Raw genomic sequence first — 18,191 nt, forward strand, 5'->3', positions numbered from 1 at the left:
TAGACAACTATAGCTGCTTCTTCGCTTCTCTAAAGGCTACATCTTGGCTACAAGCCAATTTCCAAGGCTGACCCTTTTTCTATAGTAAATGTAAGGGTGCCAGGATGGAGGGCAGGTTACTTATGAATTTTTTGTAATAATTCACCAACCCAAGGAAAGACCTCAGTTCCAGGACAGGCATGGGGGCCAGGGCACCTTTGATCGCCCTCACTTTATCTTTCAATGGGTGCAACCTGATCTTGACAATTCTGTAGCCCAGGTAAGTTACTTGGGGTGTCTGGAACACACATTTTTCCCTCCCAAGGTATCCCCCTGCCTTGTTTAATCTCTGTGTCCAAGTTCTCTAAATGCTCTTTATTGGTCGTTCTGATTATTAGCACATCATTAAGCTAAATGGTGACCTGGGGTAGATTTGTAAAATGTTCTCCATTGTCCACTGGAAAAAGACACAGACAGATCATACCCCAACAGGCAGTCTCATAGATTGGTACAGACCTTTATGGGTATTAATTGTAGCATATTTCTGGGAATCCTCAGCCAATCACAATTGCAAGTACGCTAGGCTCATGTCCAGCTTTTTGAAGGACAGCCCTCCCCCCCACCAGTTTTACCTATAAGTCCTCTATGCGAGCAATTGGGTATTGTACAACTGCAAAAAGTGGTTTACCATTTGTTTGAAATCCCCATAAAGGCAAACTGAGCCATTAAGCTTCAAAATCGATATAACCAGGTGTTGTCCATTCCACGACCTGTATAGATTTGTTGATGTTGCTAAAAAATTTAACAATTCCAAACCAATGTGTGGGTGGACCATCCAGGGTGTGCACTCTGCTGGATACAGTCATATGAGTTCTCTAGACGGTTGGAGGAAGAACGCCTCATCTTCCGGCTAGGAACCCTCCAACCACAAGGGATGAACTCGGATTTCACCAGTTTCCTTATTTCCCCTCCCCCCACCCTGTCTCAGTCAAATCCATCAAATTCAGCACCGCCTTCCTAACCTGAGATCTTCTTCCCGACCTCTCCGCCCCCACCCCAGTCTGACCTATCACCCTCACCTTGACCTCTTTCCACCTATCACATTTCCGACGCCCCTCCCCCAAGTCCCTCCTCCCTACCTTTTATCTTAGCCTGCTGGACAAACTTTCCCCATTCCTGAAGAAGGGCTTATGCCCGAAACGTCGATTCTCCTGTTCCCTGGATGCTGCCTGACCTGCTGCGCTTTTCCAGCAACACATTTCCAGCTACAATCTCAAGGAACCATGAATCTGCACTTCAAGGTCTTTTTGTTCAGCAACACTTTCAGAACTTTACCATTAAATGTAAACATCCTGCCATGATTTGCCTTCCCAAAATGCAACACCTCATAAATTAAACTCTATTTGCCACTCCTTGGCTCGGTGGCCCATCTGATCAAGATCTTGCTCTACTCTGAGGTAACCTTTTTCACTGTCCACCACACCTCCAATTTTAGTGTCATCTGCAAACTTACTAAACATACTTCCTATGCTCACATCCAAATCATTTATATAAATGACAAAAAGCAGTGGACCCAGCACTGATCCTTGTGGCACACCACTCAGTCATTCAGTCATCCAGTCTGAAAAGCTACCCTTCACCACTATCCTCTGTCTTCAAACTTTGAGCCAGTTCTGTATCCAAGTGGTTAGTTTTCCCTGTATTTATGTGATCTAACCTTGCTAACCAGTCTACCATGAGGAACCTTGTCAAACACCTTTTAGAAGTCCTTACTGAAGATCACATTCATGGCTCTGCCCTCATCAATCCTCTTCATTTCTTCTTCAAAAAACTCCATCAAGTTAGTAAGATATGATTTTCTGCACATAAAGCCATGTCGACTGTCCATAATCGGACCTTGCCTTTCCAAATGCAGGTAAATCCTGTCCCTCAGGATTCCCTCCAACAACTTGTCCACCACTGATGTCAGGCTCACCGGTCTATAGTTCCCTGGCTTTTCCTTACCATCTTTCTTAAATAGTGGCACCATGTTAGCCAACCTCCAGTTTTCCAGCACCTCACCTGTAAGGGGCCCAGCAATCTCTTCACTTGTTTCCCACAGAGTTTTAGGGTATACCTGATCAGTTCCTGGGATTTACCCATGTTTATGCATTTTAGGACATTCAGCACTTCCTCCTCTGTAATATGGACATTTTACAAGGTGTCGCTATTTATTGCACCATGTTCTGTAACTTCCATATACTTCTCCACAGTAAACACTGATGCAAAATACTCATTCAGTATCTCACCCATCTCCTGTGGTTCCACACATAGATTGACCTTGCTGATCTTTGGGGTGGGAGGTCTATTCTCTCCCTAGTTACCCTTTTGTCCTTAATGTCTTTAATACCCTTTTGATTCCTCTTCATCCTAATTGCCAAAGCTATTTTATGTTCCTTTTTTGCACTCTGGATTTCCCTTTTAAGTATACTCCTACTGCCTTTATACTCTTCTAGGAATTCACTCGATCCTTGCAGTCAATACCTGACATATACTTCCTTCTTTTTCTTGACTGAAGCCTCAATTTCTCCCATTATCCAGCATTCTCTCCACCTACCATCCTTGCCCTTCACCCTAATAGGAACGTCCTGTTTCCAGACTCTCCTTAGCTCAATTTTGAATGCTTCCCATTTTCCAGCTGTCCTTTATCTGCGAACATCCATCAGATATGTCCTAAGTGATGGATATATCGGAGGGCAATTACCTTCACTCAAGTGATGGTCCCCAAGCTCAGTTTTGTTCTGGAGAACATGGTTACTTCCATTGGCATATCCTGTAACTCACAAGCTCCATCTGCCATATTTTCGAATGACAAAGTCAGTCTGTTTGAAATCTAGGTGGGCTTCAGCTAGTAGGGGCTTTTGCCGAGTCCCTCTCTCATCACCACTGAAATAACACCACGAAGACCACCATTATATCAACAAGTCATCCTTTATTTACAAGTGCATAGTATAAGGCACTGACCCAGCTAGCTCAGAGCCAGCTACTAGTGAGCAGAACCTCTGACACTCCTGTTTATATCTGTCAGCCAGGACTCCCTGACTAGACCAGATTAATAGCCCCAGTCAGAGAACTCATATTCTATGAGATTGGCCTGGCTGACCTCATCTGAAAAATGTGTTGCTGGAAAAGCGCAGCAGGTCAGGCAGCATCCAAGGAGCAGGAGAATCGACGTTTCGGGCATAAGCCCTTTTTCAGGAATGAGGAGGGTGTGCCAAACAGGCTAAGATAAAAGGTAGGGAGGAGGGACTTGGGGGAGGGGCGTTGGGAATGCGATAGGTGGAAGGAGGTTAAGGTGAGGGTGATAGGCCGGAGAGGGGGTGGGGGCGGAGAGGTCGGGAAGAAGATTGCAGGTCAAGAAGGCGGTGCTGAGTCCGAGGGTTGGGACTGAGATAAGGTGGGGGGAGGGGAAATGAGGAAGCTGGAGAAATCTGCATTCACCCTCTGTGGTTGGAGGGTTCCTAGGCGGAAGATGAGGCGCTCTTCCTCCAGGCGTCGTGTTGCCATGGTCTGGCGATGGAGGAGGCCAAGGACCTGCATGTCCTTGGTGGAGTGGGAGGGGGAGTTAAAGTGTTCAGCCATGGGGCAGTTGGGTTGGCTGGTGCGGGTGTCCCAGAGGTGTTCTCTGAGGCGTTCCGCAAGTAGGCGGCCTGTCTCCCCAATGTAGAGGAGGCCACATCGGGTGCAGCGGATGCAGTAAATGATGTGTGTGGATGTGCAGGTGAATTTGTGAATTTGCGCTTTTCCAGCAACACATTTTTCAGCTCTGATCTCCAGCATTTGCAGTCCTCACTTTCTCCTGGCTGACCTCATTCCAATCACTACACAGACCGTGTGGTATTTTAAAAAACACCAACCAGTGCATCAAATCTTACAGTGTATTTTCACAATCTACCATTAAAAACTTGCATTTCTTATATTCATAATTTATTTCCAAATGTAAGATCCTAGTTTCAGAATGAAATATATCACATCCAAACATAAGGTGAAATGCTAGCATATTATAGTCACAATTTTCCAGAGGCTCCTTTACACAACAAGATTTCTAATGAGTCTTTTCTTACTACAGAACACTAAATGCAATTTCTCTTTTGAACTATCCCTCCAAATTGCTTATTCTACTTCCTTTTACCAGTTTTACATCCCTCTCCTCTGAATTCCTCTCAAGTTCCCCTTGCCATCCTAGTTTAACCTTCCCTGCAGCACTAGCAAATCTCCCTGTGTGAATGATAATCCCGACTCTGCTATGATTTATTCTGTCCATCTTGTACAGATCCCATCTGCTCCAGAGCTAATCCCAATTGTCTTAGAAATCTCCCTCCTACACTAGTTTTCTGGTCACATGTTAAATCTCTCAATTCTCTTCTTCTATTCTCATAGCAATTGGAACCAGAAGTAACACCAACATTATTATTTCGGAGGCCTTGTCTTTCATCCTCCTTTCTTGCTCCCTAAAATCTGCTCTCAGGACCTCGTTCTCCTTCATACCAAAGTAACTGGTACTGACGTGGACCACTACCTCTGGCTGTTCATCTCTCCCAGAAAGATGTTCTGCAACATCAGAAATGAAGTAAAATATTTTCTCACAGAGTTGTGAGCGTTTGGAACTGTCTATCTCAAAAGATGGTGGAGAGTCTTTTGAATATTTTTAAGCCAGAGTTAGATAGATTCTTGACAAACAACGAAATGAAAGTTCATCAGGGAAAGGTGGAAATGTGGAGTAATCACATCAACCTTGAACTTATTTAACAGTGGATCAGGGTTCAGGAGCTGAGTCTCCTACTTCAGCTCAAAAACCTCTTCTGAGGGACCTTTATTAGTTTTCTTCTGAGAGAACTTGATTATTAAGAAAGGACACTCCAGATTTTCTCACTGCAAATAATTCTTCTCCTTTAACTTGCTTCTTCAACCACAATGTGAAATGTTTATTGTGGTTTTCTTCTATTTCCTGGACTTAGACAGGATGACTTGCATTCTGGGTAACTGGTGATTAAAATTATACTACCATGAATCATAGGAGGAACAACTCGGGTCTTAAATTCAACTCGCAGCTTTCTTCAACATTCCAGTTTCTAATGGTGTTACTCAATATCTGTGTCGTATCTTGAGAGCCCTTTTTCTACATTAAAGATACAGGTACTGTATTAATTGTAAAAATTGATTTGACGATATCAACGTTTTAATGAGGAGTATATGATTACATTTAACCACTTTGCACTTTAAACGTATTGGGGAGAATTAATAATTTAACTGGCTGATGTCTAGGCTGGCCACTGATGTATTCAGCCTGTGGCTTTGAGGCTTGATAGATAAAATTGTTGAAAATTTATTTGATTAAAAGAACTAAATTTGTGATTGCTGATTCACGAATTTATATGATTGTATGATTGTTACAGACAATTTGTGATTCTGTAAGTAATTAATAGGTGACACACTAATACTTTTGATTGTACAATCAGATTAGAAGAGTACAAAGATCTTGGAGAATTATGGATATGGGCAAAGTAAAGATGGGATTGTAAAGCTAAGGAGGGATTTGAAAATAAGGTTGAGGTATTTAAGAAAGAAGTTGCATGTATGGGAATCAATATTTGTGATTGGGAAACAGGACATGATGCAAGTTAAGAGAAGTTCCACACTGAATGATCTCATGTTTATGGAGGGTAGGAGGTAATTTAATTGGTTTGATTGGAAGCACCATTCACCGCTGAGACACAGGGTTCAGGTGCAAATTCCACTGTAGGGGCTTGGGCACAGAAATCTATGTTGGCTCTTCAGTAGCACATGTTCGGGGTGCCATCTTTCAGATTAAATTGAGCCCCATCTGCCTGCTTAGGTAGAAATAAAAGATTCTGTGGTACTATTTGATGAATGATAGAGGAGTTATTCCCAGAGTCCTAGCCAATATTTATCCCTCAATCAATATTCCTAAAAATCAGATTATTAAAAATCATTTATCATCATGTTAATGTTTGGGAGATTGCTGTGCAAATTGACTACTATATACATTATAATACTGACTACATTTCCAAGTACTTAACTGACAGTGAAATCATTTGACAAACCAATTGGGAGTGTGGTGGAATACATGTATCTGGTGGTAACAAAGATATGAATGAAGATTTTGGTGTCACATGAGTTGACTTAAAGTACAAGTTGGACAATATTACAAAAGTGGAAATAGGTTATCTTAATGGTGCAGTGAGAGTCATTTTGGAATAAAAGTTAACATCAAATTTGCAGATAGACCGCTTTAATCTCAGACAATTGACACAGAAAGAGATGGAGTAAAGGAATGATGGAACAGAGCTGAAAGTTGTGCCCCAGTCTTTTCAATAATTCATTGGAGAACATTTCTGCTCATCAAATACTCAATGTCAGATCAACAGTCTAATAATTTAGGAATAATGACGTTGAGAGAAACAATGGTGAAGTATAGTTTGTTGTTATCAGCATGCAGAAAAAACTGACACTGTGCTTTCAGATGACATGAGTGAGGGTGAATGTATTGATTGGAAATAGGACCGGGTCAAGGATCAATCTTTAGGGATAGCAGAGGTAACAGTGTGAGAGCAGGGAGAGAAGTCAAAAGTTACAATAAAATAATAATGAAATCAGGTAAGATTCATCCAGCTGGATGACAGCAGAGCAGTACTGAAGGAAGATGGAGTGGGCCACATGTGTCAAAGAAGGATGAAATTGGCATGTTTATCTTTGCAACCATGTTATTTTGTTATTTCAATTAACAGCTGTGTCAGTCTAGTGGCTTGGGCAGAAACCTGATTGCATGAATTTAAACATAGTATTGTGGGAAAAATTGGGAAGTAGAAGTATGTTCAAGGACTTTGGAGAAGAAAGGGAGATTGAAATTGGGGATGGTAGCTTGCAAGGGTGGTGGGGACAAGGTTCAATTTTTTGAAAGGGATACCGATGGCAGATTTAATAGCTGAATACATAGAACTGTTAACAATATTGATTCATATGGGATCTAGGAGGTTAGGTGATCAGCAGTTTAGTGGAAATGGGTCTCATTGACAATATGACCTCAGAGAAATGAGAGGAAATACATGCAAATCTATACCAAGGTGTGAGTTCAGATTCATGACAAGGAAGAACAAAGAGGAGGTTTGAATCGACAGGTTGGTGGAAAGGAAGGATGTGGCAGAAGCAGCTGATCAAATGGTCTCAAAACGTCCATGAGCTAGTTTGCACTTAATATTTGAAGGGACATTGGAGAAGGGTGTAAGGAGACATTTTGCATTAGAGACAAGAACCTGGGGAGAAGGTATTTTTGCATTCCAGGATGGCCCTAGAATAATGAGCGGTTTTAATAGACAAGAGCAGGATCCATAGAATTTTATGTGTTCCAGCCAAATTTGACATGGATGGCTAAGCCATTTGCCTTTCATTCCCTTTCAAGTTTGTATCACTTACATGCATGTTGGAAGACAAGAAGGCCAAACTGGAGGAATGACCGATGATGGATGGGGATAGATAGTCGTGGTTTTACTGGGGATTAGACATCAGAGAGAGAACTGAGGATGTAGTTGAGCAAATCGTTAGCTGGAGAAATCGTCATGAATGAAGGGTCAAAGGCTAGACAGTTGAAATTTTACATGTTCACTATGAATTGAAGATTAGTTTCTTTCTGGGAGAAATGCAGAATAGAGTACAGCATAGTCTGGAAGTGTTAAGTGCTAGAAAGAAGTGATCAGAGATGACCTTGTCAGTAAATATGATGGGACAAGCAAGGTCATGTGATGTGGCAAAATCATATGAGGTAGCCACAGATATAGTTGACACAGAGGGAAAAATTCACTGTGAATATCAGGGGCAGTGAATTCAGAGGAAAGTGAACATTATTAGTTTGACTTTGCCCTTTTCCTCCTGAAATTGCACTCTGTTTTCAGCCAGCCCTTGTTAGCCCGATTGACATCATTCTCACAAATGACAATGAAGCAATATGTTTCTAGGATATTTACACCATCAGGGCCCAGACAGTTTATGTTTGTTGAAAATTATCACATGCAAAATCTTACAATGAGGGACAGTTTGCTCCGAGCTGCTTGCAACACCACGAAATCACCATTATCAGGAGACTCACACCCAAAGCAGGAGGATTGTGAACCCTAATATTGAGTGATAGAAAGAGAAACTAGGAAAATATGGGGGAAAAGGCTTGAAAGTTGAAAAGTTTTTATAGAAAGTTGAAAAGTGGAGGTGGATGGGTGTTTTGAGAGGGAGGAGGGGGTATTCCTAGAATGCAGCCAAAGAGAGGAATGTTGTAACAACACACATGGGTATAAGTGAGTCGAAGGCCAAGTTAGGCCATAGGCTGGGAATGAACAGTTTGTTGAAAACATTTTTACCTGTGATACATTTTTCTCTTGAAGGATTTGGAGAAAAAAAGATAACATATCAGCAATGAACAATACAACCAGCAATGACTCATCTTATTGTGATTCACTTGGATCCACCTATAATGCAGCTTTAATAGCAATTTACACCCTTGTACTCATGGGAGGTTCTACTGGTGCCATCATCATGACGTGGAAAATAAAAACCGACAGCAAATCTGTGACATCCACTGCCATGGTCAATCTTATATTGATGCACACGTTCTTTCTCCTAACTGTGCCTTTCCGAATCTCTTATTACATTCTTGATATGTGGATGTTTGGTTCAATATTTTGTGAGCTGGTTAGTGCAATGATTCATGCTCACATGTACCTGTGCTTCATGTTCTACGTGGCCATAATTGTCGTAAGGATGATCAGTTTCTTTCAAAAAAAGAAGACAATGGATTTTTACCAACCTTGGCATGCAGTTGCTGTGAGCCTCGTTCTCTGGGTCCTGGTGATTGTTGCTGTTTTCCCACTGTTTCTAACATATTTTGACAGCTCTGAAAAGGATGATAAATGTTTTCAATTCACAGTTACAAGTGCTTCATCATATGTGAAGGTTATGAACTATCTTGCAGTTATTACTGTGTTAACAATTTTAGGTGTTTTACTTGCCATCCAGATGGGCATAATGGTACGATTGATGATCCGTTACCAAAATACTTTGCGCAACCAGCAAGAATTTGGAGCTCAAACAAAGACACTGTTATTTATATTAATTATGATTTGTTTTGTTCCTTATCTTGGATTCAGGCTGTTTTATGTAAGCCAAGAGCAATGTTCAAAAACCTTAAATATTATGAATGAAATATTTTTAGCTCTGACTTCAATGAGCTGTTTTGATGTGCTTGCTTTCCTAGTGGCTTCCCACTGAGAATTCAGCAATTTTCGACTTAATTTTGAGTCAGTATCAATTTTTGTGCATAATATAAGCATCATTCAGGTTTCCAATGTGTCTTAATTGTAGTTGATAAAAAGTTATATATTCATACACAGGGCACTGTTTTCCGCAAGCACAAGGTGCATGTTCAGGCAAACACTTTTGTTTTTTAAAACAAAAACATGGGAACAATATGATGAATTTTCCACTGAAACATCACAACTAATCTAAGTTGACTGGCCAACAATTCAGCACCCTTATCTCTTGCTGTATAAATTGTTGCTTCCTTTGAAATAGGTATTCTTGCATTAATGTCCTGGTGAGTGCAAGATGAAAATGCTTAAACAACATGTCTAGTCTTAACAATACTCAAGGCCTATTCTACCAGGTCATTACTTATAACTTAAGTACCTAAAGCAATATAATTAATGTAAAACAATGGTTTCTGTTACGAATGTGAATGCTGATGAACAGTTTCAGTGTGGACAGCGGTTTCATAGCAATGGATTCACTAATCTGTGAATCAATTCTATCAGATACCAGTTATTATTCAGATGTGAGTTGGAGTTTAGCTGAATCTTGCATGGGTTCAGAAGGCTTTGCATGTGAGCCCACAATCTAAATGATGCCAAATAGCAGCATAAAAAGAGCACTGCATTGTCAATGGAAATGTAATTTCTAAGTGTTAAACTGAGATTATTTTGGATATATTACTTTATGAAAGAATGGGAAGAGTTGGTGGGGGAAAATTGCTCAAATCCTGTCAATTTTCCTCAATCAGTACCATCCAATGATAGATTACTGGGAATACAGTATACTACCATTTATGAACTCTTGCTTTGTGCACATAACATGCCCAATATTCTAAACATTGGAAAAAATATTGTAATTTTTTGGGAGATGGTTTAAAGTCCAAATCTTTATATATTATGTACAAAATTTGCTGATTAACACATCACTATCATTCTAATTAGTTCTTCACTTCTACATTAAAGTACTGATAACTCCTAAAGTGTTCATCTTCATAATGTGATTAGGCAAATTCCATTCCAGGTTTTGATACAGAAACATGAATTTAATTCAAACTTTTGATATAGGCAGTAAGGACTGTGAAAGAGGAAGATGTCAGCAAATGAGGAAGATAGTGGAGTGAACACTATTGCACAATATGCACCAACTGTTTTGAACAAAGCATGTCACTGTTCTTTATTAACCATTGATCATGTCTTGTCTCCTATGTTTCCTGCTAAAATTAAAGGCCTATGACACAAGAGAAATGGATAATCTAAATGGCAAAATTGATTGTTTCTTCTGCTGATCATAAGTTCCACGTCATTGTGGTTAAAGTAAAGGTGATGTCTTGATTGTATTTGCACATCTGTATCGATCAATAGACCAATACGTTGTGATAAACTATTATAAATTGAACATGATATTTCATCATTATCTGTAAAATGACTGATAATGCACTATGATAATGGAACAAGTCAACTGTAGATCAGAATAAGCAGTAATCACAGCTGCCCTTCTCTGAAAGACAATAAAAACCAGTTGAGTTTTGATAGAATTCTAAAAGTATTACGGAATAATTGTCTGGTGCAAATCATTGTATGATCAGATTTATTACGTTTATTTTCATAACTTGGAAGGATTTCAGTTCATAACCACAAAACAACTGGTCTAGGATCAATCACGATCATTCATATCCCATCTTTGGTCAACTGTCAGTTTATTAATAGGTAATACTCACAAAATGCAGTTTGCAATGGCATTCCATTATAGTCTGATTAGCTCTTCAATTGTCAAGTAGAAGTACAAAGAAAAGTAAACTCCCATTTGCTACATTCTCAGTGTTTTGATGACTTGACTAATTGAATTCCATAACAATAGGAACGTACGAACTGAGACACATAGGAAATTAGAGCAGGGTTAGAGCGCTCACCATTCATGGCTGATCATCCAACTCAGTATCCTGTTCCCAGTTTCCCTCCATACTTTTTGATCCCATTAGCTCTAGGAATTATATCTAACTCCTTGAAATCATTTGATGTTTTGACCTCAACCATTTTCTATGATAAAGAATTCCTCAAGGTCACCTCTTGATGAAAATATTTCTCCTCATCTCAGTTCTGAATCACTCACCCCACATCCTTAGACTATGACTTCCGATTCTGGACTTCCTGGCTATCAGGAATGTCCTTCCTGCATTTACCCGGTCTAGTCCAGTGAGACTGGTAATCTCATAGGGAGAATTCTCCAGGGAGAATTTTATAGCTTTCTACGAAATTAACCCCCATTCTTCTAAACTCCAGTGAATAAAGTCCTAACCAATCCAATCTCTCTTCAAATGTCAGTTCTGCCTCTTAATCCGTCTCTTAATCCTTTATTGCATACCCTCCATCGCTCAGATAAAGAAACCAAAACAGCACACAATACCCCAGATCTGGTCTCATCAAAGCCCTGTACAATTCCAGAAGAAATCTTTGCTCCTGTCTGAAGGCCAGCATACCATTTACCTTCTTCGCCATCTGCTGCACCTGCATATTTACTTTAAGCGACTGGTGTACAAGAACACCTAGGTCTTATTGTATCTCCCCCCCTTTTTTATCTATCACCATGCAGATGTTAAGCTGCCTTCCTGTTTTTGTGACAAGTGGATAACCTCACATTTATCAATTTAATACTCTACCTGTCAAGCAACTGCCCACTCATTCAACTTGTCCAAATCAAACTGAAGCATCTTTATGTCATCCTCTGCACAGCTCAGCCTCCCAATCAACTGTGTTGCTCTGCAAACTTGCAGACATCACATTCAGTTCCTTCAACTAAATTGTTAAAATATATTATAAATATCCGGAGTCCAAGCAGTGATCCCTGTGGTACCCCACTGGTCACTGGCTGCTACTTGGAAAATGGATTGTTTATTCCCACTCTTTGCTTCCTTTGTTTCAACCAGTTTTCTTTCCATGTCAGAACACTAACCCCAATCCCATGCACTTTATATTTACATGGTAATCATATATAAAACACAACCACTGGCTCCTCCTTTGCAACTCTGCTAGTTACATCCTCAAAAAATTCTGAAATATTTGTTAAACAGGATTTCCCTTTCATAAATACATGCTGACTCTGTCTGATCCTCTCAGTGTTTCCAGGTGTACTGCTATTAAATCATTTATAATAGACTCCATCATTCTCCCTAATAATGTCATGCTAACAGGTTTATAATTCAGTTTTCTCTGTAGCTCCTTTTTTAAATAGTGGAGTTAGTTAGCCTACAATCCATAAGAACTGTTCCAAAGTCTTGAAAGATGAACACCATGGTATCCACTATTTCTAATTTGGAGATGCCGGTGTTGGAGTGGGGTGTACAAAGTTAAAAATCATACAACACCAGGTTATAGTCCAACAGGTTTAATTGGAAGCACACTAACTTTCAGAGCGTCGCTCCTTCATCAGGTGATATTTCTAAGGCTACTTTTTTAAAATCTCTGGGATGTAGATTTTCAGGCCCTGGGGATTGTTTGGTCTCTGATCTCATCAATTTCCCAACATCACTTCCCTACTAGTACTAACTTCTTTCAGTTCATCCCTCTCACTAGACCCTGTGTTCTCCAACATTTTTTGGGACTAGTGTTCATCTTTTGTGAAAGGAGAACCAAAATATACATTTGTATTCACTAATATTTTTCTCTTCACAATTCTATATGTAGCAATCTTGAGGAACTGAATGGCCTATTCCTGCTCTATTTGCTGTCACCTCCATTGTGTTGTATAGTTAGACAGATTCCATTTTATGTATTGCAGCAGATACTTTAACAGTCCCAGTTCACTTAAACTTCAGTACTACAAGGGCGATAAAATTCAGATGCAAAAAATTCAGATGCATAACATAACATGGTGCATCCTTTATTTGCTATTTATTCTGCAGAAGTTCCCACAGCAGCTGTTCTGATGAGATATCATTGCAAGGTAGCTATTTTACTGGACAAATTATGCAAAGAAACAGGGTTGAATTTAATCTGTGGTATACTGCTCCCAACAACGTAACTAAACGTTGGTGCCACTTCCACATTTGAATCAGGAGCCAGAGTCCATGCAATTCAAATAAAGAATTAGGGTTGCCACCAAATCCATATGACTCAAGCTCTTACTGCACAATCTGGCAGATTTTGATGACCACTTTCCAGAGCGGTCACTGATATCGTTGATCAGCAACTTGTCTGCCTCCTGTATCAATGATTTCTTCTCTATGACCGCCCTTCATTAGTGGACTCCTGATCATCCTCTCACTCATCTGTGCCTGCTGCTAGCCTAGTCATATCACAAGGTTAAAAATCGAAAGAATAGCAGATGCTGTTAATCAGAAACAAAATGGAGGCTGCTGGAAAAGCTCAACAGGCCTCGCAGCATCGGGTCTGGTGACCCTTCCTCAGAATCCTTCACAGATGCTGCCAGACCTGCTGAGTTTTTCAGCAACCTCTGTTTTAGTATCACTATGTTGTTGATTAGCAATAGTTGTCCTTTATCACATCCTCTACTCCTGCACCTGAGGTTTTAGGAAAATCGGGTATATGAAACTAATAGGCTTTCCATGAAGTGAAGTGTGTGAAAAAAGCAGACAGTACTATGGGCATTTGTGTGTAACTGAGTTTTATCCATACAGTAGCAGAGTTGTGAGATTTTCTATCTATTGTCCACACCAAAACTCCAACAAACTCACATTTGTCTCACCCCACTGGGATCTGTACTTTGACTGCTACAAGTAAGTTCAGACCGACATATGCAAGACCCTCAAATTGCAACCCATCAGCTTCCATGCTCTCCCAACTTTGCCCAATCACTACTGCCCTTTCCAAGACAGCCGTATGGGCTTTCAATGTGGCTCTTGAGTGACCCCAACACTCTGGACCGTGTCACTATGCAAGCCTACTCATTGGCAAGTCAATGTCCTTTTCAAGTTCTACACCATTCATCACACTGCAATGATTTCATATTTTGTGTCATGCACAGACTTTGAATGGTTCTATGTAACTAAGACATAGACTGTTAATATATATCTGGAAAAGCAAGAGTTACAATATTGAGATCCTGGGGAATTTCATGACAAACTTCCTTTAATCTGAAAAATATCCATTATACAGTAATCGATAATGGATAACTATTACTCACCCAAATTTGAATTCATGTTGATACTGTCCCTTTCATTTCTCGAACTATAGCTTTGTTCACACATCGGTTGTGTGGCACTGCATGAAATACTTTTTGGAAGTCCATGTATATAATATCAACAGTCATTAAGTTCACCATCCCTCTCAATTAACTCTTCAAAAAACTCAAAGTTAGTTAAACATAATTTTCACTGAGCTTATCCCCAGCTCCATCAAGATTTCTTCTCTGGTCGTAGATAGTCCCATGTTATCTTTACAGTCTACATTAGATGCTTTGGTCCACCCTAGAAGATCTTTGAATGTCCCTACTTCAGATTTGATCTGCACTACTACCAATTGAGGAAGACACTTCCAAGCCCGAGGGTGCGTGACTGCAGGAGTCCACAGAGACCAGGAGAGTCAGGCTGTGTGGTAAGAAAGAATTTTGGGAAGCATGATCAGTGGTGAGTAGAAATTATGTAGAAAATTACCACATTTCTGTCAAAAAGTGTGCAACTTATTTGGTTTACCAATTTGGGAATTTAGCAATGTCAAATGTTTCAACATACAGTTATGATGATGTTTTTCTTGAAAAAGATCCTCTGAATAAAAAACCTAACTATAGCTTTTATATTAACTTTATTGGGAAAATGTAATTGATTTAACATCATTTTTTTTAAAGTCACAATCTTCAGGAATGCAACTTTATCTTTCAATGTGGTGTTAATGAACTTGCAATGGTAATAATATTGACTGAGAGTCATGCATGTCATTTTGGAACTGACACTGTCCAAAACCCTTATGATTTTGAAAATGTCGATTAAGTCTTCCCTTAGCTTTTCCTCACCAATGAAAACAGGCCCAATATCTGCAATCTACCGTCATAACCTTCTCATCCCTGAAATCATTCTTGTAAACCTCTTCTGTGCTCCCAAAGGATCTGTTGCCATGCTGTAAACCTCTGTAACTCTCCTATGTATTCACATCCTTTCGGAAATGTGGTACACAGAGGTGAAAACTAAAAAATGACTCATATACATTCAGAATAACCTCTTTGATCTTGGATTGTATAACCCAATCAAAAGCACCAATAATACTGCATGTGTTAGAACTTTTCCGTCTACCTGTCCTATTATGCCTATTGACTTAGGCACATTTAAACCCAGATATCTCAGCTCCTGTTAATCCTTTGAGTAGAATCTTTTATTTTGTACTGTCCCTTCACACTATCAAGATGTGACACTTCACAACTTGAAGAAGTGAATTTTATCTGCCGCTTACCTACCTACTCATCAATGAGTAAATGTCCTTTTCAAGCTCTACGCCATTCACCTCACAATTTACAATGCTTTCACATTTTGTGTCATCAAGACTTTGAATGATTCTCTGTAAACCAAGCATAGATTATTAATATATATCTGGAAAAGAAGGATCACAATCTTAACCCCTAGGGTCCTCCATTATAAACTTTCCTTTAACCTGAAAAACATCCTTTATGTAGTACTTTATGTTTTCTATTATTCACCCAAATTTATATTGACATTGCTACTATCCCTTTCATTTCATGAACTATAGCTTTGTTCACATGTCAGTTGTGTGCCATTGCATCAAACACTTTTCAGAAATCCATATCAACAGTATTATATTCATCAACCCTCTAAATTACCTCTTCAAAAAATTCAGATGTTAGTTAAATCTAATTTTCTCTTAAGAAATTAATGCTGACTCCCCTTAATAAACTGATATTTGTCCTTGTTATGATTAATTTAATATTTCTTAAAGTTTGACCATGAGAACCTTTTTCCACATATGGAGTCAGCAATTACGAGGGGGCATAGCTTTAAATTAAGGGGTGGTAGGTATAGGACAGATGTTAGGGGTAGATTCTTTACTCAGCGAATCGTGAGTTCATGGAATGCCCTGCCAGTAGCAGTGGTGGACTCTCCCTCTTTATGGGCATTTAAACGGGCATTGGATAGGCATATGGAGGATAGTGGGCTAGTGTAGGTTAGGTGGGCTTGGATCGGCGCAACATCGAGGGCCAAAGGGCCTGTACTGCGCTGTATTTTTCTATGTTCTATGTTCACTGAAATTAAACTGATTGGTCTTTAGTTGATGGGCTTACCCTTACACCCTTGTTTGAAAAAAGGCAAAACTAGTGATCTGACATCATCACAGAATCTAAGAAAGACTGAAAAACTATGACTACTGCCTTCACAATTTCCATTCTCATTTCCTTTTGCGCTGGTGCCTTGTCAACTTTAAGAAAAAATGGATCAGTGGTGCTGGAAGAGCACAGCAGTTCAGGCAGCATCCAACGAGCAGCAAAATCGACGTTTCGGGCAAAAGTCCTTCATCAGTGCTCTTCCAGCACCACTGATCCAGAATCTGGTTTCCAGCATCTGCAGTCATTGCTTTTACCTTTAAGAAAAAATGGTCTATCCAATATCTCTTTATCTATTTTGAACACTTCTAGGAGTGAATTCCCTGCTCTGGCTGGCATCTGCTTCCTGGATAAAGACAGGTGCAATGTATTCAATTAATACCTTAGCCGTGTTCTCTGTTTCTACGCATAATAGCATTTTTTGTCCCTAATGGACTCTACTGATCCCTTAACAACCTTTTTCATATTAATAAAGTCCCTTTAAATCTTTCTCCTCTCACCCTAAACCTAAGCCCTCTAGCTTTGGACTCCCGTATCCTTGGAAAAAGACCATGGCTATTCACCTTATCTATGCCCCTCATGATTTTATAAAGCTCTATAAAATCACCCCTCAGCCTCTGACACTCCAGGGAATAAAATATCCCAGCCTATCCGGCCTCTCCTTATAACTCAAATGCTCCAGTCCCGGCAATATCCTTGTAAATTTTTTCGGCACGCATTCTAGTTTAACAACATCCTTCCCATAGCGGGGCGAGCAGAATTATATGCATTTGTTCCCTTTCCTTTGTTGTTTGGTTTCTTTTTCTTTCAGCCAACAGCACATCTGCTCTAGGAACATATTTTGTTTCTTTTCTTGCTCCATCTCTATTTCCCTTGGCCTGAAGACTAAGTTTTCTGTCACTCCAACCTCCACCCTATCCCAGACATTTTCTTTGTCCTTTCACCCACTGCTTGCTGGAAGTTGTTTATTTCTGACCTTACCTAGTTCTAATGGCAAGCCATAGATTACTGGGTACAGGCTGTCAATGTTTATAGAACACCATGGAATTGTCAAGGTGAATGAAAATGGCGAGAGGTTGTTAGAACTCTGCTGTAACCATGGACACTATATTAAAAACAGCTACTTTCAAACAAAGCTATGCCACGGGTGTCCCGATCATGTTACTAGCATCAGTTATATCCCATTCATCACCATCTCCAAGAATCCTCATCACTCATAGCTTTCAGTGTTGTGATATCAATTATTCCTTGGTGTGTTGAGGTTTCAACCTAAGACCGTAAGACATACGAGCAAAAGTGGGCCATTAAGCCCATTGAGGAGAAAGTGAGGACTGCAGCTGCTGGAGATCAGAGCTGAAAATGTGTTGCTGGAAAAGCGCAGCAGGTCAGGCAGCATCCAAGGAGTAGGAGAATCGACGTTTCGGGCATGAGCCCTTCTTCAAGAATGAGGCGCTCTTCCTTGTGTTGCTATGGTCTGGCGATGGAAGAATCCAAGGACCTGCAAGTCCTTGGTGGAGTGGGAGGGGGAGTTGAAGTGTTGAGCCACAGGGTGGTTGGGTTGGTTGGTCCGGGTGTCC

The 18,191-nt window shown here is 40.0% G+C and overlaps 1 protein-coding gene and 1 long non-coding RNA gene across 2 annotated transcripts in view; one reads left to right on the forward strand and one right to left on the reverse strand.

The window, feature by feature from the left end:
• The window catches only part of LOC122549282 (uncharacterized), a 30,566-nt gene extending 15,735 nt beyond the window's left edge, over window positions 1-14,831 (reverse strand). The window contains exons 1-2 of the long non-coding RNA XR_015756936.1: window positions 14,473-14,831; window positions 8,834-8,920 (exon numbers count right to left, since the gene is read on the reverse strand). This is a non-coding gene — a long non-coding RNA (uncharacterized LOC122549282). The remainder of the gene's footprint in view (window positions 1-8,833; window positions 8,921-14,472) is intronic.
• LOC122549281 (putative G protein-coupled receptor 141) lies at window positions 5,038-10,872 on the forward strand. Its single transcript, XM_043688800.2, has 2 exons — window positions 5,038-5,154; window positions 8,412-10,872. The coding sequence occupies exon 2, from the start codon at window positions 8,443-8,445 to the stop codon at window positions 9,292-9,294; it is 852 nt and encodes a 283-aa protein (XP_043544735.1). The 5' UTR covers window positions 5,038-5,154; window positions 8,412-8,442; the 3' UTR covers window positions 9,295-10,872.
• Window positions 14,832-18,191: the final 3,360 nt, after the last annotated feature.

Source organism: Chiloscyllium plagiosum, unplaced genomic scaffold (genome assembly GCF_037043375.1).
Source record: "Chiloscyllium plagiosum isolate Xiang-an unplaced genomic scaffold, Cpla_swu_hap1 HiC_scaffold_4, whole genome shotgun sequence".
NCBI lineage: Eukaryota > Metazoa > Chordata > Chondrichthyes > Orectolobiformes > Hemiscylliidae > Chiloscyllium > Chiloscyllium plagiosum.